The sequence below is a fragment of the Vigna unguiculata genome, chromosome 1 (genome assembly GCF_004118075.2).
Source record: "Vigna unguiculata cultivar IT97K-499-35 chromosome 1, ASM411807v1, whole genome shotgun sequence".
Taxonomy (NCBI): Eukaryota; Viridiplantae; Streptophyta; class Magnoliopsida; order Fabales; family Fabaceae; genus Vigna; species Vigna unguiculata.
The window spans coordinates 34,358,419-34,381,805 of record NC_040279.1 but is presented as its reverse complement, the minus strand read 5'-3'; the positions used below and the strand labels follow the sequence as shown (position 1 = coordinate 34,381,805).

The 23,387-nt window shown below is 34.3% G+C and overlaps 2 protein-coding genes across 3 annotated transcripts; one reads left to right on the top strand and one right to left on the bottom strand.

The window, feature by feature from the left end:
- Window positions 1-1,992: 1,992 nt before the first annotated feature.
- LOC114185412 (ABC transporter B family member 1-like) lies at window positions 1,993-8,024 on the top strand. The gene is given in 17 exon segments (XM_028073127.1): window positions 1,993-2,865; window positions 2,965-3,019; window positions 3,116-3,291; window positions 3,413-3,613; window positions 3,687-3,946; window positions 4,051-4,367; window positions 4,462-4,685; window positions 5,475-5,610; window positions 5,613-5,747; window positions 5,750-5,782; window positions 5,785-5,842; window positions 5,952-6,666; window positions 6,749-7,148; window positions 7,151-7,634; window positions 7,636-7,691; window positions 7,694-7,876; window positions 7,879-8,024. Coding segments are annotated over 17 exon segments (3,999 nt in total). The 5' UTR covers window positions 1,993-2,445.
- A 3,937-nt stretch (window positions 8,025-11,961) lies between these two features.
- On the bottom strand, window positions 11,962-21,471 carry LOC114166824 (histidine--tRNA ligase, chloroplastic/mitochondrial). 2 transcript variants are annotated; one of them, XM_028051712.1, is made up of 11 exons: window positions 21,076-21,471; window positions 20,868-20,963; window positions 18,561-18,649; window positions 18,279-18,408; window positions 17,720-17,812; window positions 16,873-16,947; window positions 14,991-15,108; window positions 14,307-14,449; window positions 13,460-13,588; window positions 12,405-12,568; window positions 11,962-12,295 (listed from the first exon to the last, which is right to left on the bottom strand). In XM_028051712.1, exons 1-11 carry the CDS (start codon window positions 21,403-21,405, stop codon window positions 12,157-12,159), a joined length of 1,506 nt encoding a protein of 501 aa, XP_027907513.1. In that variant the 5' UTR covers window positions 21,406-21,471; the 3' UTR covers window positions 11,962-12,156. The 2 variants fall into 2 exon arrangements, with proteins under 2 accessions (XP_027907513.1, XP_027907580.1); XM_028051779.1 differs by lacking the exon at window positions 21,076-21,471 and adding an exon at window positions 18,952-19,111.
- Between the last annotated feature and the right edge of the window lie 1,916 nt (window positions 21,472-23,387).

The window sequence follows — 23,387 nt, the reverse complement described above, 5'->3', positions numbered from 1 at the left end:
TATATTTTCTGTGTAAATTGATTGCTAATTAACTTCACAAACTTACATCAATTTTAACACAAAAAATAAATTACATATATTTAAAAATGTGAGACAAAATTGAACCATTTATTAATAATTTGTACGAAATCGAATAAAATAAACAGTGAAAAAGGCAATAAAGTGTGAAATAAATGTTATTGTTTTATTTCATTCACTGGGAATGTTTATTTTCATTAAGAAATCAAAATTAAATATCTGAATTAAATAAGTCAGATTAATAAATGACAAGCTTTTGATTAGTACAACCAAAATTAATCACATAATGCATTGACTACAATTGCAGTATAGTATAGCACAGTAGTAAATAGGAACTGTTTTGAGGCAAACACAAGGAAAAATGAATTACCATTAATATTTTTGTAAAATCATCAATTTTAAATTCCTCACTCTTTTTTCTGGTTCCACCACAAACAACACTGTACGGTAAGCGTGAAAAAGAAGAAAACAGAGAAATCCAACATACCCCTTTCTATTTTTTTCCCTTTTCTTTCACAATAATACCAATATGTTCAACCATTCTTCATCACTGGTTTTTGGTTCCTTCGGTTTCACGTCAATCTTAAAAAAATAGCAAAAGAAATTCTGTTATTGTGTATATTAATATTATATTGGTCTAATTATTGCCTTGTCAAAATGTCATGTCACTAATTGCAATTGGGAAAAAAAGGAAAAAGAGTCTCAAAAGCTAAAAGGAATTTTAACAGTGTCAGAAGTTCAGACACGTTATTGTTTTTAAGCTAAAAAGAGAAGCTGACCCTGCTCTTTCTGCTGCGGCTCATCTTAATCAAACTCAGATGCTGCTTTACTTTACAGTCTCTGATGGAGTAGACGTTAATTTTGCTATTTCAAGATTCAAAATCTGAAAAATAATCATCCTAAATTCCTAATATTTTAATTAAACCCTAGTAGGAGATAGTAGTTGCCACTTAAAAAATCATTATTTGCTGTCTTTTTCACTATACAATTCAGAAAAAATGGAGGAATCCCCAGATACGTTGAGGATTGCCTGACAAATGTGGTGCAAGTACTTGGCTTTCTTCATCTTCAGTACATAAGATTCCTAAAATGTTTCATGGTTTTAATGTTACTGCAAATATTGGTGTCCACGTTTAGGTTTTCAGCCTAAGAACAAACACGTTTCTGGGTTAACCATAATGTTTTTTTTTTTAACAGGTTTTGAAACCGCAACACCCTTTTACAATTATTTATCAAGGTAGAAAGCATAAAAATAATTGGTGGTAGATCATGTGCATAAATGCTTTATTTTTGAAAAAAAAAATGGCTGTTCTTTTATGTGACGTGCTTTTTTTTTTAGGTTTTGTGGGTTGGAGTAGAGAAAAGTGGCGCACAAAGAGGAGGGGATGTGACAAAGGTGCAAAGCAGAGTCCTGGGTTGTGATTGGGACAAGTAGCTATAAATTTCTTTGTGACATTTTTTATTTGTTTTAATTTTTGTAAATTATTAACTTCAAGTTGAAGCCGAGGCTGAAGAATAAATTGGGCATCCTGCTAATTATTTTTTTGACTAACAAATGATTCCATTAAAAAAGGAACCATGTTAAAAAAAACTATTTTTACTTTTAAAATGAAAAGGGAGAAATATAAAATAACACGAAAAGGGATAAAAGTGGAATTTGACAAACATGCACTACACAACACAACAAGTCATTAAATTTGAAAAAAAGATAATAATTGAATATTGGAGTTAAACTATAATGCAGTTTAAAATCGTTAGAATTATCTGCGGCGGTTTTATTAAGTTGAAACATCAGAAAAATAGAAAAGATGATAAGATTTTAAATTTACAGATGTAATAAAAAGGTTTAAACAGTGAGGGACTTTAACGTGTGAAACCTATTCTTATTCTAAAAGTGAAAATGAAGAAAATACGTACAAGAAGAATACTATAATCCTGTTCTGTATTGCATATGATAGAGTCAAAAATTGATCTCGAAGTTTAGTGAGAACAGTGTAGATTGTCGGGTGGAAATTCAAAACTCTCTCTCTCTATCTCATCATCTCAATGAATGTCTCCAAACTTTTCTCTGTCTAGGTTCTCACCATGTGTCACTTTCGGTGTTTTTTACAGAAAAACTCCACATTAACCCACTTAACTTAACACTCACTAAACTCAACTCAAGAAGAAGATAATCTAGGAAGGAAGGAATGTGCCCACAACTCCCTGGGACGAAGAACGAGAAGAATGAAGAATAAAAAGAGTGAAATTAAGAAGCTTTAGCCAGATCAAAATAGTTCCACCAATAATAATAATAAATAATAGAGAAAGAGAGATTACGAGAGAGCAGAAGAGTTGGTTAGCAGTACTAGCATGAGTTAGGAGTGGTAGAGTGAGACAATAAAGTAGAGAGGGGAGGGTGGGAAGTGTGCATAAACAATTCTGCAAATGTCAAAAGATTCTGAGGAGATAAAAACCATAGAGCAGTGGAAATGGTCAGAAATGCAAGGCCTTGAGCTTGTTCCTGATGCTGCAACTTCACCACAGCAACAACAACAAGGCCAGGTTCCAAGGGAAATGGAGACAACTCGTGAACAACCCAACAAAGATGTTGCTGCTGCTCCTGCGGCTACCATGAACGGTGGTTCCATTAGTGGGGAGAAGGCAGAGAGTGTTCCCTCTGTTGGGTTTGGAGAGCTTTTCAGATTCGCTGATGGGTTGGATTATGTTCTCATGGGAATTGGAACGGTTGGAGCAGTTGTGCACGGTTGTTCACTGCCTCTCTTTCTTCGCTTCTTTGCGGATCTTGTCAATTCCTTTGGCTCCAATGCTAATGATGTCGACAAGATGACTCAGGAAGTGGTTAAGGTAACAATTAAACACAACAAACATCACAGACGAAACTCAGGTGCTTTTTTTGTTGTTGGAGTTTATGTGAATGAGTCGTGTTGTGTGATATTTTTGCAGTATGCATTTTACTTCCTGGTGGTGGGGGCTGCTATATGGGCATCATCCTGGGCAGGTGAGTGAGTTGAATTGAATTGCGTCTCTACGTCTCTACGCTTTGTTTCTGTTTTTCGGCTTTGAATTTTCATTGATGGGTTTGGAGCTGTCGCAGAGATTTCGTGTTGGATGTGGAGTGGGGAGCGTCAATCCACCAAGATGAGAATCAAGTATCTGGAGGCTGCGTTGAATCAGGACATTCAGTTCTTCGACACTGATGTTCGGACTTCCGATGTTGTCTTCGCCATCAACACCGATGCTGTCATGGTGCAGGATGCCATTAGTGAGAAGGTGCAGTAGCAAGTTGAAGAATTTTTTATTTATTTTTTACTTTGTTTGGCTGTGCTATTAGATTTGAACTAGTTTTTTTGTTTTTTTTTTCTTTTGTTGATAATTGGTGGTTGGTGTGCAGTTGGGGAATTTCATTCACTACATGGCTACGTTTGTTTCTGGCTTTGTGGTGGGTTTCACTGCTGTGTGGCAATTGGCTCTGGTCACTCTCGCTGTCGTTCCTATGATAGCTGTGATCGGAGGCATTCACACCACCACCTTGGCCAAGCTCTCTGGCAAGAGCCAGGAAGCTCTCTCTCAAGCTGGCAACATTGTGGAACAGGTAAGAAACTTTGTTTAATGCATTTGATTTGAATCAGCATTACATTACTTCTCTCACTGTTTTCTCATTGCAGACTGTTGCACAAATCCGAGTGGTGCTGGCCTTCGTTGGGGAGTCCAGAGCATTACAGGCCTATTCATCAGCCTTGAGGGTTGCACAGAAGCTTGGCTACAAAACTGGGTTTGCAAAGGGAATGGGGTTGGGGGCCACCTACTTTGTTGTTTTCTGCTGTTACGCGCTTCTGCTGTGGTATGGAGGCTATCTTGTCAGGCACCATGCCACCAATGGAGGACTTGCCATTGCAACCATGTTTGCTGTTATGATCGGTGGATTGTGAGTTCTTTTAGTGTGCATTTTCGTGTTATAGCCATTGAACAATTATTCATGTAAGGTTTATTTTAGTAACATGTTTAAGGATTTGATTGTTGTACACACAGGGGTTTGGGGCAATCTGCACCGAGCATGGCTGCATTTACAAAGGCCAGAGTAGCTGCTGCAAAGATTTTCCGAATAATTGATCACAAGCCGAGTATTGATAGAAATAGCGAATCTGGCATTGAACTAGAGACTGTTACTGGACTTGTGGAACTGAAAAATGTAGACTTTTCTTACCCATCTAGGCCAGAGGTTCGGATCCTCAATGATTTCTCCTTGAATGTGCCTGCTGGTAAAACCATAGCTCTGGTGGGTAGCAGCGGCTCTGGTAAGAGCACTGTTGTCTCCCTCATTGAGAGATTCTATGACCCAACTTCAGGTAAACTTTCAAAATTAGAGTTTCACTGTGCTGTGCAAAGTTTGACTGGTTTGTTTGATGTTTTAACATTGAGAAAAAAAAAAACTGTGTGCAGGACAAGTCCTATTAGATGGGCATGACATTAAAACTTTGAAGCTTAGATGGTTGAGGCAGCAGATAGGATTAGTGAGCCAAGAGCCAGCTTTGTTTGCAACCACAATACGAGAAAATATACTGTTGGGTAGGCCTGATGCAAACCAGGTTGAGATTGAAGAAGCTGCTAGAGTTGCTAATGCGCATTCCTTCATCATTAAACTTCCCGAAGGCTATGAAACCCAGGTTAGCCATCTGTGTTTTATGAAAATGGCTTCAGGAATTGCATGTGCAGTGATGTTTGATGATGCCTCTTTTTAACTAGTCATATCATTGGATTTTTGAATATTTGGCGTGATTATAAGTTATAAAAGAAAATATAAATTGCAAAATAGAAAAAGTGGATAAAATATAAATTACAAATGTTCAGAAGTCAAAGCCAAGAAGTGCATGTTCATGCGTTGCATATGAAAAAGGCAAAGAGGGTAACATGCTTCTGTCAACGTGCATGTTCATTCTTAAATAAGGACATGACAACCGACCAACCTGGAAATGCTCAGGATATATAACAAAAAATGAAGACCATGAAAATTCTTCTCAATTAGACTCCATTAGAGTATATATAATTTATGGATAGGACTCTTAATAAACTAATTATCATTGACAGAAAGAAGGAATCATATAGTATAACTTCAAGATGATGAGGCAGAAAGAGGTAGTATATTCACAATTTTAGTCCTGGACTTTCTCATTGAGAGTAACCTTATTCCGCACCAAGGAACAAGAGTCTTAACCTCTGTTTGGATATCAAATGATGAGTGGAGTAGATACAACTAAATTGCTTGATTATTTTATGATAGATAGATAGATCCAGGTAAAGTTTTCCTTCACCTCTTCTGGAAGTGGATGAATGTGATATATCGTTTCATTTGTTTTATTTCACTCCACCTTTTCTAATCAATCTGAACATAGGCTTTGGAAATGAAAAATTGTTAGAATGAAGTCTGATGAAGTTAAAATGTATTGTGTTGGCAGGTCGGAGAAAGAGGGCTGCAACTTTCTGGAGGGCAAAAGCAGAGAATAGCAATAGCAAGGGCAATGCTGAAAAACCCTGCAATTCTTCTCCTAGATGAGGCAACAAGTGCATTGGACTCAGAGTCAGAAAAGCTGGTGCAGAAGCCCTTGACCGGTTCATGATTGGCAGAACAACTCTTGTCATTGCGCATCGCCTCTCCACAATTCGCAAAGCTGATCTTGTGCTGTTCTTCAGCAAGGAAGTGTCTGAAATTGGAACTCATGATGAGCTGTTCTCAAAGGTGAAAATGGAGTCTATGCTAAGCTTATCCGATGCAGGAGATGGCTCATGAAACTTCCATGAGTAATGCCAGAAAGAGCAGTGCAAGGTAGCTTTTCACTAATATTCAGCATTGGCATTCTTTTAATGCTCGTATTACATATTAATTTTCATAGTTTTGAAAGATTATTTCATTTGGCCACTTTTTCATTTTGCAGGCCTTCAAGTGCCAGAAACTCTGTCAGCTCGCCAATAATTGCTAGGAATTCTTCTTATGGGCGATCACCATACTCACGCAGACTATCTGACTTTTCTACATCTGATTTTAGTCTGTCCCTTGATGCATCACATGCAAATTACAGGCCAGAAAAGCTTGCCTTCAAAGATCAAGCTAGTTCCTTCTGGCGACTTGCAAAAATGAACTCTCCCGAATGGCTATATGCCTTAATTGGTTCTATAGGATCTGTTGTTTGTGGATCCCTCAGTGCATTTTTTGCTTATGTTCTTAGTGCTGTCCTCAGCGTTTATTACAATCCAAACCACAGACACATGATCCAAGAAATTGAAAAGTACTGTTACTTGTTGATTGGGCTATCATCTGCTGCTCTCCTCTTCAACACATTGCAGCACTCCTTCTGGGATATTGTTGGTGAAAATCTTACGAAACGAGTGAGGGAGAAAATGCTTACTGCAGTGCTTAAAAATGAAATGGCGTGGTTTGATCAGGAGGAAAATGAAAGTGCTCGAATTGCAGCAAGGCTATCTCTTGATGCCAACAATGTCAGATCAGCCATTGGAGATCGGATTTCAGTAATTGTGCAGAACACTGCACTTATGCTAGTTGCCTGTACTGCAGGGTTTGTATTGCAATGGCGCCTTGCCCTTGTTCTTGTAGCCGTATTCCCGGTTGTTGTTGCAGCCACTGTTTTGCAGGTTTGCCTTCTCACATTTCTTTTTGGCATGCTTTAATCCAATTTTGCACTACCACTTATTCTTTGCACTAAATTTCTAGCAGAAAATGTTCATGACTGGTTTCTCTGGCGACCTGGAAGCTGCTCATGCCAAGGCCACTCAACTAGCAGGAGAGGCTATAGCCAATGTAAGGACAGTTGCTGCTTTTAATTCAGAAAGGAAAATTGTTGGCCTTTTCACATCCAACCTTGAAACTCCACTGCGGCGCTGTTTTTGGAAGGGACAGATTTCAGGAAGTGGATATGGAATAGCTCAGTTTGCACTCTATGCTTCCTATGCACTTGGTCTTTGGTATGCTTCTTGGCTTGTGAAGCACGGTATATCTGATTTTTCTAAAACAATCCAAGTTTTTATGGTTCTCATGGTCTCAGCTAATGGTGCTGCTGAAACTTTAACCCTGGCTCCTGACTTCATAAAGGGTGCGTGCCATGAGATCGTGTTTGATCTCTTGACCGAAGAACTGAGATTGAGCCAGATGATGCAGATGCTACTCCTGTTCCTGATCACCTTCGTGGTGAAGTAGAACTCAAGCATGTTGATTTCTCTTATCCAACAAGACCAGACATGTCAGTTTTTCGCGACCTAAGCCTTCGTGCCAGGGCAGGTAAAACTCTTGCCCTTGTAGGGCCTAGTGGCTGTGGTAAGAGTTCAGTCATTGCCCTTGTACAAAGGTTCTATGATCCAACATCTGGGAGGGTCATGATTGATGGAAAGGACATAAGGAAATACAATCTGAAGTCTCTTAGAAGGCACATTGCTGTGGTGCCTCAGGAGCCGTGCCTATTTGCTACTACTATTTATGAGAACATTGCTTATGGACATGACTCAGCCACTGAAGCTGAGATCATAGAGGCTGCAACTCTTGCCAATGCTCACAAGTTCATATCTTCTCTGCCTGATGGATTCAAGACCTTTGTTGGTGAGAGGGGTTCAACTATCAGGGGGACAAAAGCAAAGAATAGCAATTGCTAGAGCTTTTGTGAGGAAGCTGAGCTTATGCTTCTTGATGAGGCAACAAGTGCACTTGATGCTGAATCTGAGAGGTCTGTTCAGGAGGCCTTGGACCGTGCCTGTGCTGGAAAAACCACCATCATTGTTGCACACAGGCTATCAACTATTAGGAATGCCAATCTGATTGCAGTGATGGATGATGGTAAGGTAGCAGAACAAGGCTCCATTCACAGTTGTTAAAGAATCACCCTGATGGAATCTATGCACGCATGATTCAGCTGCAAAGGTTCACAAATAACCAAGTCATTGGAATGGCCACAGGATCAAGTTCTTCAGCAAGATCAAAAGATGATGAAAGAGAAGGCTAGCCAAAGAAAAGCTACAGGATTATTAGCCACACACCTACTGTAATTGTTGGCATTTTTGTTTTGACATAGTATAGTTTGTGTATCATCCCTACCCCCTTCTTTCCCTTCCAATTCAACAATGTATCTTCTTCTTGTCTTTATGAATGTTACTAAGGAAAATGACAGAGACAAATACAGGAACAAGGTTGAAATGGATGAACTACGCTCATCCTTTTTAATTCATTGAAGGCAACTTTTGCTCCAAAGAATCAACGATTCATAATTCAATCCTACAAAACTGACTATAACGGTAAATACAACAATAAATACAGCAAATACATTTCCTTGATAATTTAAGTAACTAGTTAAAAAACACTGCTATCAGGCTGCAACTGAACTTCTTTGCATTGAAGTCATGCAAATAAACAAGAGTTAGCTTTACCCTAGCAATTTTCTAGGTGCAAAATGGACTATCAACAATAAAAAAAAGTGTTTTTTGTGTTGGCAACAAATGGTCCTGTTAAAATTCTATCACTTTCCAACATTGATGGCACAGCGGTGGCGGTGGCCCGAGTGTTGTAGCACTTGAACCTCTTAGGCCATTTGAGAGACATCACAATCAGGTTCTGAACATGATGCAGCATCCCTTTCATGGAAATCCTAAATATTGATTGGCTATGATCCCAATGGTGGAATGGGAAGTGCATAGGAAGGGGACAAACATTATTGAGCTAAGATGAGATGATGGTGGCACAAACGTGCATGGCATTGAAGTAGACAGCAGGTGAGAATCGGAGAAGGATCTAAATGTGGGATGAGTTTGTGGACAAGTGAGGCACAGAAATCAAGTACAGCACAGGAAAATGACAGAAAAGAGAGTGTGCATGGTGCTCAAAAGTGCTTGCTATCCGTAATGGGGACCAAAACCTTGGTCCCTTTAATTTGTTAAAACTAAAAGGTAAGAAATTTGAATGAAGCAGCATAAGGGTTGGATTGAAAATGGCTTGGTGAAGATGACATATTCCATGGTACGTTAACAAGGCTCATGATAGTGAGTTGGGTAAGCATTTTACTTAACGACAAATTTTCAGACAACAACACATGCTGTGTGACTCATACGGTTTCATAATCATGATATTATATGTTCCATTCACCCAACAATGTAGACAACTTTTTATCACCCCAATCAAACCATTCATTATAGAATATCTACTTCCAAGATTTCCTAGATCACTAGCTACTGACATTAGGCACGTTCCAAGGCTTCTTCAGGAACATTAAGGATGTTTAAGGTCCCAACTCAGTTCAATTTTTTCTTTCACATTTTCAAAACTTGAATCAGATTACGTGTTCTGTAATGTAATGTTCAAATTTTTTCACATTATTTTCAACGTCGCGTTTTTTCTATCATTCTTCAGAAGAAGTAAAGTATCAGTTAAAAAGTAATTCATCTACTGATACATATCTTTCTACTCGCACTGTGAACCAAACCTTGTAATCTGCTTAAAAGATCCTTCCATATATTAACTGCTCAAACTCATTCACCTTGTTCGTTGATTTCAACGTGACATGTTGTTCTCCTTCAAAAGCAAAAGAACATGGCATGATGTTTTTGTGTTTTTCTAAAGTTTTTGTCTTTTTAAACAATTGGCATGTTTCTGCACGAATATTTATTAGCATTTCAATGCTAATAAAAAAAACTCCACTTATTAGAAAAAGCAACCTTAAACATAGCTTGGATGTCTAGTTTGTAATTTTTTTATATTAATCAAATTTTATTAAATTATTATTTAATTTTACAATTTTCGTATTTAATAAACATTTAAATGGTATATGATTGTCTACTTATTAAAATATGTGTCTAACATTCATCATCACCGATAAAAAAAAATGAATAATTTGCAAGTTGTTAATTTGAACTTACGAACTTTGGACGAACATTTTTAAGTCATTGAGTTCCGCCTCAACTTAGTTTAATTAATAATCAATTAAGCAAAGAAGTTTGATTAAATATTTAAAGAATAAAATTCAAATAGTTCATAAACAACTGAATCGATTTACATCTTCAATAACAATTTTCCAAATACACGTTCAATTTGGAACTACTAAGACATGGACCATGTTGTACATGTTCAAAAACCTTCTCGAATTTGTCACTTGCATGATCTCTTTGCTCTTTGCACCACCCGTTATTTTCTTAACCGAAATATCATTCACATAAACTTGTTTGTTTGGTTTTCTTCCTACACTCTACCATTTTCTTCCTCCACCCTACCATTTTCGTAATTTATTTTTTCTAAACATAATAAACAATTCCGAAAATTTTTGTCCGGAAGCCAATTAAACATATTTTTACTTAAGTTTTTTTTTAGGGTGTATGAAGAAATTTTCAACTTGCGGGCAGGGTATTAAAACCAGATTCTAAGGCTTTCTTTTTTTAGAAATATTGAAGACTGAATGGAGATTCAGTAAAAATATTTGGAGTCATGGTTGGACAAGCTAACTAGTAATTTAGAGTAATGGTATTTAAAAATTGAAAAATTCATTATAGATTTTATCCGTAGTTGTGCATGAATATGCAATTGTTACAGTAACTAATTACCGATGCAACGTCCAGATGTTTGAAAGCATCATTTTAAAATATTACCATTACTTTTATGAAAAAAAATTTATAATCAAATTTATGATGGTTTTAATTATATTAATAATATAAACCTTTTATACTAAAATTAAACTCAACCTTTCTAGTTATCTCACCAAATCCCAAGTCTCCGCAAAGCTATACTCTGTTTTGGATTTTAATAGCCAATTGTAAATGTTAATTTTGAGAGTTTAAATTTAAATTAACTTTTCAGCTTTTCCTTCCTATTCCTAATAAATGGCAAAACAACTCATGTTGTAAAACAACATCGTTATGAATACCAAAACATTTTGAAAGTCCGGTTCATTTTGCAACTGATACAAAATATCATCTCAGTAATCCATATTTAATTTAACCTCCAATCCAATAGCACAACGAAAGCAACCATGGATCATAACTTTTAACAGACAATTCATTGAAGTAAAGCTGAAATAATACAGAATTTGTTCTCTTCGAACTTGAGTGTACAAAATAAATCAGATAAACCAAATGATCACTTGTTGCAGAAGAAATAAATTATCTGAGTTAGACAGACAAGAAATATCATTTCAAAATGGATGATTTTCGCATGTGGTCTTTCTTTACCTTAATCAACCTTACATAATTTCAGAGAGCATTATGTAACTATGATTGGGATCAATGTACAGCAATTTCAAGAACAAGAACATAATTATTCCAAAAACTTTGTTTATTTGATTTTATGATTAGTTTTTCAGAGAAAAAGGTATAATTACTCCAAGAACATTGTTTACTTAAAATCTTTCACCAACCTTCCCCAAACAAATTAATCACAGAAAACTAGTAAAATAAGTTTATACGACGTAATAAGCTCCTGCTCACAAAATAACAAAAGTGAAATATTTAGAAGATTCAGCAGTGAAAACTAATTTAAAAAAATATTGATATTATCGAATGCGTTTAGTAAAGTAAAATTCTTAAAAAAATAAATAAGGAAGTGATTAATTATCAAATCAAATTTTAATATTAGATAATTATAAAATTACAAAAAAATATTATTTTAAAATTTTTATAATCAATCATTTTTTTATAAATTGAATTTCATAGTATTTATGTAAATATTTCTAATTTATTATAATTTATAACTGATATCCTTTCTTAATAAAATAAATAAATATTTCATTAAAATTTGAAAAAAAAAATACAAGGACAATATTAAACCAATAATCGAAATCACATCAACTTTCACAAAAATGTATTGGCATACCAGTCATACAAGGCACCACGATCAAAATCAAACAAATAGTTCCAACACTTAAAGTGAAAATTCCAGCTAGATCCTTGTGGAAATTTTTAATATAAAATAGAAATAATATCTGATTTATCAGAGTAAAATATCATAATTTTGTGTTTCATTAATCAATCACATGCATGGTGAGTAAGCACGCACACATTCAAAACAAGTTTTCAAGGACTATGTAAATAAATAAAGGTAAATTAATACCAATAATAAAGAAAAAATACATAAACCAAAAAATTAAAAAAAAATCTGATTTACTTGAGATCATCAAGTTTAACCTCGTACTGTTCAGCAGTAGAGAGAATTTTGACACCAACCACGCCTCTTTGCCATTCTGAATTCCCCACTAATACAAGCCGCTCCGCATTTACTCGGCTTGCTCGTTTAAAAACCCTACAAGAGAACAAACATTAATGATTTATGTACCATATCAGAAGCCCTACAAAAGAAATGCAACTATGCTTTAAGAAAAGGAACTAACATAATGAAAAAATAACTATACCATTTTAGTGGTTTGTTTTCCAAAACCAACTCAACACTATGCCCTTTTTCTCGGAGAATATTAGCAACCATTGCAGCACATCCTTGAAGATCTTCATCCAATGCGCACACGATGTCATCTACGTGCAAGTTAAGCTCCGGTAACAGACCCTTCTCTTTGAGCAACTGAGACAAAGAAACAGACATGAAGCACAATTGACAAAGTTGGAGAAACACTAGTCAAAGCAAAAGTGTTCTGGAGCATAATTATCATAATAGAGATTTAAAAAATAGACATCCCCTTCTATGTGAGCAACCGTTACAAAAAAGAAAGACATCAAGCACAATTGCCAAAGGAGAAGAAACACCAGCCTAAGCAAAAGTGCTGTGGAGCATAACTATAATAATAGAGATTTACAAAAAAACAGACCCTTCTCTTTGAGTAACTGATACAAAAAAAGCAGACATAAGAAGCAACGGACTGAATACTGTTAGTTTGAGTACCCACACATATGATGATGAGTTTATACATATAGATTCATTACATTTATTATGCATGAACAGAAAATATTTTGTCTGACTAATGCTACGGTGAACCACTCTTGTGGTTGGTCTACGGTGCACCATATTTATCCAGAGTAGGACTAATCTAGTCTTCACCATGAAAACCCTAACCTCAAAATCTGACATCAAAAGTAACCTTCCCTCATATGGAACCTTAGTAAATAATTCTTGAAATGTTTGTGTTGATTTGTTATTATTTGTTTATGGATAAGCTTTCATGTAGGGCGATGGAATTGCACTACAATCTTCAAAATACATAAGGAGTGATAAGGTGGCTAATTGATTAGATGAAAAGAAAGGGAGGGAAAGGTCATGGATTTAATTCCCTGCAACAATTTGGAGAAATAAAATTGGTTTGATATTACCATGTTATGGAACTAACAATTTGGAGAAATAAAATTGGTTTGATATTACCATGTTATGGAACTATGGTAGTGCTATGACGGAATAATGACATTGGAATAATAACATTGTGGCTTTCAATTTCTCTTGCTACTGAAGCTATAGACTTACTTCCACTATAACTGCATCACCAAACCCAAAACCACAAGCAGCAATATCATCAGCACCAAAAGTTGAGAATAAATGATCATATCGACCACCACCACAAATTGCTCGCAGCTTTCCTTCTCGGTCAAAACCCTACTGAAGACAATTAATCAGTTGAAAGAAAGCAATACAACACCAAATATATACAATGGAAACATGTTAAAACAAATGGAAAGCATCATAAAGAATGTAACTTGGACACACTAAAATATAGCAAGTCCTACTCTGTAAGCATTAGTAACATGACAGTTTAGTTACCTATAAAGTGCATGTTCTTTCTTTTTCCTTTTTCATATAAAAGGATTAATCAAGAACAAACACCAAATATATACAATGGAAACATGTTCTTTCTTTCTTGTTTCTTATATTATTTCAAATCAATTGAAATCATATTTCTCAACCATAGTCAATGTTTTAATATCTCAAATATGGTATGGGTCCCTATGAAAAGGATCTCTTACTCATACTATTGCACCAATGGCTATGTTTGCCATTAATAAAATAGACTTTAACCTTTATTTGTCAGAGTCAATTATCACAAATGTTGTTACACAAGCCATTAATCATGAATTATTTTTCAGTGATATTAAGCATGAAGGGTTTAAATTTGAAAACAAATAGCCCCAAGAAACATCTCAATATTTGAATGAACCTTTACACGCTTGTCAGAGAATAAGTCCAACTAGAGAAGTATATAATTATGCAACACAGGTAATCCACAAGCCAGATTTTAGTCAAAAACGGTCCTAACTCATTATTTTAATTGATATAAACTATAACACCTATTTGGTATTAACCATGAAATTCTAACCTCAAATACAATACCAGTGTAGTAAGCAAGACCTCGAACAACTGACGCATCAAATTGAACCCATTTCGAGAAACCAATTTTTTCAGCAAGAGAGAATAGCTGTTTCAGATCAGCAATTGCTTCCCCACTGCTCCCAAGTCTCTCTGAATACAACCACATTTATACTTTTTGTAAGTTGTATGACTTGATTTTACAAACTAATAGATAGTACATGCAATATCGCGGTGCCATTGCATCCTTCAAGTATGTAGAAGTAAATATCACAAACAAAAACAGGAATATTATATTTTTCTCTTTATTTACAAGAAAAAGAAACAAAGTAAAGATGTTGATCAAGAAAAAGAATGAACTTTTCATCATTTACAAGCCATAACATAAGGAAATGATACATACATCTGGCACAAAGCTACAACAGACTTGAATAATGAGAGAATAAAGAAATATATTATAGATATTAACCATACTAATTACATTCTCAAGACCTCTATTTTGTAAAAACCATATTCCCTTATAAATAAAATAAAATCTTCTGGAATGAAAGGGAATATTCTAAGGATATTTGTTCAAATTACTATTTGGGTAGCTTTATCCTGATAGTCCTCTATTTAAAACAAACAGGCTATTTTATAGTGTTTCTAGTATTCCCTACAAGATATAAGATTTCAGGAAGTGTAGAGGGTTAACCTTCTAACTCTGCCAATGACTTCACAGAAAGGACTTGCAATAGATTCTGGACAGCCTCTTGTGATAGACCAACAGCTTCCAACTCTTTCTTTATTTCGTCAACTGGAATTTTCTCAATCTGTACAAAATTAATAATTCTTTTATTAAAAAAACTTGCTATGATATTATGATCAGACCTTTATCAACAGTAGACAAGAGACAAAGACAAGAATATAAAATTTCAATCACACATAGACATGAACTAAAAATGGGAAAAAATTGTATTAGTCCAAAAGAAATAGAAAGGAGGATACCCACACAATATGACTCTACAACAAATAAAATTATGATCGTCAAGTCCACACATAAAGGTTCTTTTTTGTGACAACAAAGGTTTGTAATATTGCTTATCATTTGTTTTGTTGGCCTAGGTGAATGTTATAAATATAAAGACATATTAGAGACATCTACTAAATATAATTTCTTGCGAATCTTACCTTAAAAATGACCATGATTGGTTGGTTAATAGAGCTCCTTAGAAAATATTTCATTATGTTATTGTTCAATAATGATAAAAAGTCACCTATTCAAGTGTCAATCAATAGGGGATTCAAAAGGTTTGCCTGGTCTGGCTGCCTGTGGTTTTAGGGTCCACAACCTCAGTTAAGGATGTTTCTCCAAATTACTTGGCTAATTTCTATTTTACTTCATCATAGTTTTTTATGATTATATTGTTCTTCTCTGTGTATAATGTCTGTATGAGCTCGATCATCTTTTACTTGACTAATTGAGACTTGGTTGACATTAGAAAATGCTTTTCAACCTAGAATTTTGGACCCATTTAAAAGTAATACTAGGAATATGCTAATTTTAATTAGGCATCTTTCAACTCTTAATCTATAATGCTGACTAATTGATTGTAATTCTCAAGGGATTAATTAATCAATTCCTTTAGGTTCATCTGCTAAAGGGATTAAGATTTGAAGTTGATATAGTTGGAACTTACTATCGATAAATAGCTATAGTGGTCTGCATGAGGGGTAGTTTAGTGAAACTCAACCCTGACATCTCATATCTATAACATTCGTTCAATCTGCTTGCCAACTATTCAACTACTTACACCAAGTTTGATTTCTTTTGCTTTACTATTTTTTCTACTTTGCAAATACATGCATTTACAATTACAACCTTAATTTAATAAACAAACATCCTTTTACTTGAGTATTACACTAGTTCTTTGGGATTCAAAAATTTGGACCAGAAATATCCAACTTCCTACTTGTGGACTTGGTATACTTGTAAAAGTCTTCACATCAGTCAAGGATGTCTAATGACCACAGACAACAAAGATACACCAAAGAAGGTGTGGAGGCACTAACAAAGGATTTGCATGAGCTGCAGCCTAGTCATATATCTTCATGTAAATTGGGCAGATTATATTCTTGTATTGTGTTAATTGGGGTTAGTTGCATATTCTTGAAGTTATTTGTAATTATTCTTGTACACCTAGCATGACTATTTCCTTCACTGTGTAATTCACATAGACTTAATCACATGCCTCTTGTTTCTCTTCCATTTAACAAATATAGCAAAAGTATATTCTGTACAAAGACTGAATTTTGTATATACTTTTAGCATAATGTTGGGTGATGTGAAATATCATTTATCCTATAAACATGAACTAGCCATAGTACATAGAAACTTAATGTCATTTGATCTTAGCTTCAGCCTTTTGGTTCTACTTGTACATGTTTTTTTGTCATTAAAAAGCTACACAAACTAATTGAACTTATCACGATCCCTTATCATACTCTTTTTCATGGACAAATAAGGATCAAGAATGCTACAGCAGCATCAACAATTAGAAAAATAAACTAAAAGAGCAACATTACGTATCACTCACTTTATCAATAATGACGCAGACCTTGCCAAATAACTGTTCTGGTACTGAATAACAATTTAATACTTCCTGTAGAACCTGTACAATGAGAATCCAACAGAGTAAGACCATGATAAGCCAAAGCAATACAACGAACCATATTAATGAAGTAATATGTTAGAACTAAAATTGTATGCAGACTCCGATTACCTACAAAGTTGAAACAAACTACCTGCATCGAGCGAATGAAAATGTCCTTGACAAAATATTATCAATTAATTGTCACAATAAATGAAGATAGAACAATCATGCAAAACAGGCATGTGACCAAAAAGAGTCATAACAAACACGGCAAGGTCTTATATTGTAATATTGTGCAAAAATATAGGATATATCTATATCAACAATACTCCTCGGTACTACTAAACCAAAATATGTCAATTTTAACCAAAATTTAACAGCACACTCGTCAGAAATTATCCCAACCTACTTTTCTTGCCCATAGCAACACCCTTACACCAACATTTGAATGACTTTTCAACCACAAATGCGGAGCATATAGCTAAAAGAATTTGATAAATTCAATCTATCATATATCTTGACCAGTTAAATCTTTAAATTCACAGGTTGCATGTTCTAGTAATAGAAATAAATACAAACCCCAAAGAAGGGAGATATGTCCTGGCGTTTACATGAGCATTATTTATAATTGCGTAATAGAGTACAGCAGAATCACTTATAAATACATAAGAATAAATCAAATAACTAAAACTGTGATAATTGCACCACAAATTTCTAGTAAAAGTCATTTAAATATTCACCATGTGTTATATAGGCTATCTCACACATACAATGAAAATGAAATCTCCACCTTTCGACTGGAAACCTTAAATCCAACATCTGATTCTGTAATTCCTATCCGCTTAAACAAAGTGACAATAGAAGATAAAAGCTCTGCTTCGGCCTACAACATCAAAAGAAGCATGGTAAAAAAAATACATATAATAGATTATAGTCCAATATATTCAATTAAAATTACCATCATTCAAGATTTTATAATAAGGTAAATAAATGCAAACCAACCATAAAAATTTACTCAAAAGAATGCCAGAAACAAAATACAAAAAGAAAAACAACACATCTTATTACTTAATAACAAAGAGCGTCAGAAATTTTCATTACTTTCTGACTCGACTACAAATAGAAAACACAGGTTTCTGTATTGTTATAAGAGAAGGGAGAATGAATAAGATAGAGTAATCAATCACTACTCAAAGACAGCCTAACTGCTACACAAACATAAGTATAATGGTACAACTACTAATCGATGATGACACCTTATTGCCTAGCTTTCTGGATCAATCATGAAACATTTGACCAGAAAGAGGACAAACCACAACAAAAAAGTGTGTATATCAGGCAGCACATACCATAACCCCAGGAACACCAATGATATCCATGTTCCACTGGTAATGCTCACGACGACGGCCTCTTGTCATTCTCTCATACCGCCAACATTGTCCAACAGTGAACCACTTAATTGGTAAGGGTACCGACTTCCTAGAAATTAAAGAACAAATATGGAAAAGATAAGTTGGCCTTCACATACAAGATATTCAAGTTACGTATATTCAACCTTAATTTTTCTGGCATATATTAACATCAAAACTGCAAATATAGGAAAACTTAGTATGCATAAGAATAAACCATACCCTTTCTGTATCACCAGCCTTGCCAAAGAAGGAGTAAGTTCAGGCCTCAACGCAACACGGCGATTTCCACGATCTTCAAAACAATAAAGCTGCAAATTCAATAAACTGATCTTCAAAACATAAGAATTAACCTTACCCTAAACCCTAAAACTAAATCCTAATATTTTGTCAAAAATCCTTAATGTATTTGCATTATCTACTCTTTTAATAAAAATTATTTTTCATCAAAAGATATTTTATTAAAATGCTAATATTTTAAGCACACCACCGGCATGTTATATGTGTGACACAAAAACTTTATCACACACTCAACCATGCATACATGTCTAGCTCTAACATACTTAATTACAGTTGTGCTATTAGAAAAATTAAAAGCACAGCCACTAAATACCTTAAAGGCATACCATGGCTCTATTATAGCAATTCCTAATGGAATAAAGCCAATGAATAGAATTATGCCAACAAGACTCACTGCACGTAGCATATTGTCTGATTTTCACTGTATTAATTGTCTATGTGTGGTGTGCAGAATAAGAGAGAAGAAGCCGCAACTGCCGAAACAGGGAACACCAAGATCATTTTAAGAAAATTATAACAGGAAAACACCAAGATCATTTTAAAAGAAACATAACTTATTTGCATTGCCATTTAGAATGTAAGACCCGTATTTTGGATCTGAAAAAAAGGAAGTTACTCAAAGAACCTTCAGCTTGTAGGTATATCATGAATCTTTGTTTAACTTGGTCCATACACTAAACCAGCATGCACTTAATCAAACATAAATATAATTTATGAAACAGTAAATAATCAGTTAACTCAATGCTGATAATAAGTATTTGCAGTTTTAATGCTTATCTAAATACAACTGAAACAACAAGACATGGAGGAAGAATGTCTATCAGAGACTCGTGACAATAAACATAGAATGACATATTACCACCATAGAAAATACTAAACCAAGTAACTCATCAATATCATCACCAGAGCTAAACAGAGAAACACAGAGTTGATCATTGTCCCAAGTATAATGCAACGATGAAGAGCAGAAAACTTTCAGATAAAGTAATTCACACCAGTTACAAGGCACAAATTACATCATTCGAGAATGTCTTACTCAAGTCAGATATTGATACTCTTCCGATATTTCGAAATACAAATTGGAAAAGAATTTTTTATTCGAATTCTTTTTTTGAGATACTACTGGCCTAAATTTGGAATGTGTAGGTTTCCAGATTTGAAAAGTATCCAAAAAGCACGTCTTAAAAGATTCTTGATCCGCTATATTTTTCCAATCTTTTTTCATTTGATTTTTTAACCTTTTTTCTAGGATATGACTCTGATACATTCAAATAATATCTAAAAAGATTGACCTAAAGATTATTGAGCAGCTATATTCTTCCTCATGCTACAAGCGAAACTGAAGTACGTATTCATTCATTCTTTCAAGAGAAACAAAAATGGATCCGAAATGGACAGAACATTTGGTTTATGAGCATTACAGTAAATTTTTGCCAGGAAAGGATTAAAGGTGTTACTGAATAAAAAGGAGAGACAGGGTAGTGGGACATCATTGGTGGAGATATATTACACTAGAGGTCTCTCCTGATGGTGTTAAGCTTCTTGAATTGGCAGAGTTCTCTCCTGATGTTCCATACTTAAAAGCTATATGATGGTAACGGAGGATAGGAGAACGTTAATTCGCATTAGACAAAAATTTAACAATGATGCATGTGAATTGTATGTTATTGTATAGAAAAAGCAATACCTGTTTTGAGTTATACCTGTTAGGTTTATCGAGAAAGTTTTACTGGGAAGAACAAACAAACACCAATGAGACCTGAGCCTAATTACATAAGGCATTGACACCACTTTCAACCCAAAACCATAAGACAATAGATTTATTGGTCTTTATTCTTATATAGTGTTCTACTTTCTCATTTCTAGTTAATGTGAAACCTAAACTCACACTTAAAACAATGAGTTATACCTAAGTTGTTTTTGTTGATAACAGTTACCCAGGACTGCTAATAATATATACAGAAACTGTATTTTTTTGTTATAATCACAAATGTCTATTTGTAAATTGTGATAATCGCAGTTGTGAGTTAATAAGAAATAATCAGTGTCTCTTACTTCAACAAAATTTTGAATCTACATAAATATTATATATATTTTGCCTACCGTTGTAACCTTAAATTTCAAAAAAAATAAATTGTCTTGGCCCGTATCCATGTCTTGTTGTTGGACTAGTTATTCAAGCGTCATTGATACGCACTCAACGTGTCATTGATAAAACGGAAGAGATACCTGGTCCTTAATCTCTTCTCCAGCTTTCCTAGTGAACAATGCCTCCGACTCAAGCACCGGATAATCAACCTCTTCGAATCCATACAACCGCGAAACCTGATCCTCACGGTGAAATACCAAATTATAAAAGTAGAAAAATAGTAATCGAGCTGAAGCAGTTATGGGCACGAAACGGCAATGAGTAATTCGAGTCCAAAACCACACACACCTCTTTGAAATGGTTGAAGAGCCAGTTCCGCAAGCGCATGTCTTCGGGCGGGAAGTCGCGCGTCCCCTTGGGAGGATTCACGTCGATTTTCTGAACATCGGCGCCGACGGAGGGACCGGGAGTTAACGCTCCAGACCTGCCGCCGGTGGGAGAATCAGTTTCCGCCGGTCGCGAAAGCGAAGAGCGGAGTCTAATGCTGGAGAAGTGAGCATTGAACGGGAGAGGTGAAGAAGATAGTTGGAAGCTGAGTGAACGGAAAATAGGGTTAACGTAGGAATTGAAGCGTGGTTGCAGGGTGAGGAACGAACACGAGAATGAGGTTGGAGGCATGGCAGTGAAGCTTAGCTTAGCTTTTCTTTTTGTTTTGTTTTTCTTATCAGGGTCGAGCTAGCTTGATGGATGAAAATACAAGATAGATGGACAGGAACGAGTCGGATGAAATATTATTGGGCCCTTCATTTTAGGCCTCAAAAGGTTGGGTCAAGTTTCATATTTAGATTTCTTTACTTTTTTATGTGTACTGTATTTATATGTTTACATATATGATATAAAATAGCATAGTTAAACTTCATTTTATTGTAATTAATCATATATATAATATTTTTTTATTAATTTTTATAGTATACAAATGTATCTTTTTTATGCGTTCACTTGGCTTTCAAATATTTTACTAAATAAAAAGAAAAATAAAGTTTGAGATAAATTTAACTTTTGGAGAAGGATTTTACAATTTTTTAAATATTCAAATTCATTGAAAACGTCGAATTATTTTATTTTTCAATTCTTTTGATTGAATAAAAAGATTATATATATATATATATATATATATATATATATATATATATATATATATATATATATATATATATATGACCACGTTTAATTGAATTAGGCTACGGGTAAATTTTTATTTGACCAAAACCAAGGTAGATCTAGGCTAGATAAGATTATGTCAAGTTGAACCTAAGTTGAGTTAACCTGAATCTAAATAAAGCCGAGTTAAGTTGGGATCATGTTTAATTGAGTTAGACCATATCTATGTTAAGTTATGTTCGATTTAATCAAACTCCTGATTGAATTAACTTAGACAAAACTAATATAAATTGGATTAAATTTGACCAAGTCTAGTTCTATTGAGACATTGGGGAGTGACCATTTCAAACTAAATTAAGTCTATCCCAAACAAGGTTAGGTCAAGACTATTAAAATTCAAGTCAGGTTAAATCAACCCATACCTAGATAAAAAATTAAATTCATGAAATAAAATAATCACTCTCGTAAACTGTTGTCTCCAAACACACTATAAAAGATAAACTCTTATCAATTGAAAAAAAAAAACAATACATTTTAGACTAAGGCCCTGTTCACTTGAGTGGATGGGTTTGGAGGAGATGAAGTGAATGGATTTGAATGGATGTAAGAGTGAATTGTGTGTTATTTTTTTAAGGGATTTAGAAGTGATTGTGAATGAAATTGGAAGTAAAGTTTGTGAGAATTTGTGAATGATTTGATTGATGTAATAGATTAAAAAAAATGTTTTAATTGATAAAAATGAAATATTACCATTTTGTCATTGACTATAAAAATAATTAAAAATAAAATATATTATTATTATAACATATGCGCATATTTATATATTTTTTCAACATTCTTTATTTGAATATTAATGAATTAAGAATTAAAAATTATATAACATATATGAAGTAATATAAAAAGTAAAAAGGTAAATACAGGATACAATGAAAAAATATAAGTAAAAAGTTAAAAAAGGTTACTGTTGTAATTTCATGCACAAAAACGGGTCTTTCTTCGCATATCCCCTCATTAGAGCGAGGAGTGAATGGATGTTGTATCCTGCATTTCTCCGCTTCTACATTCACTCAAATTGGTGAAAACAAACATAATCGATCATCGCTTTTCCTTCTTCATCAACAGTAAATAAGTGGAAGCGAACATAGCCTAAGGCTTTGTTCACTTCCTAAGATGGATTTGAGGGAGAGGGAGAAAATGGGTTTGAGTGAATTTGAGAGTGAAAGGTATGTTGTTTTTTTTAGGGGATTTAGAGGTGATTATGAGTGAATTTAGTAATAAAATTTGTGAGAGTTAGTGAGTGATTTGATTGATATGATAGATTAAAAAAATGTTTTAATATATTTAAAAGATAATTTACCATTTTGTCCTTATGTAATAAGTAGTATAAATTTGTATTTGTATGAGTTTAATCAATTTTTAATTTTTATTTAATGCTAAACTTTAAATAAATAATCAATTTGTATAAATTTGTATTTTTTATTCTCCCTCTGCGCCAATCC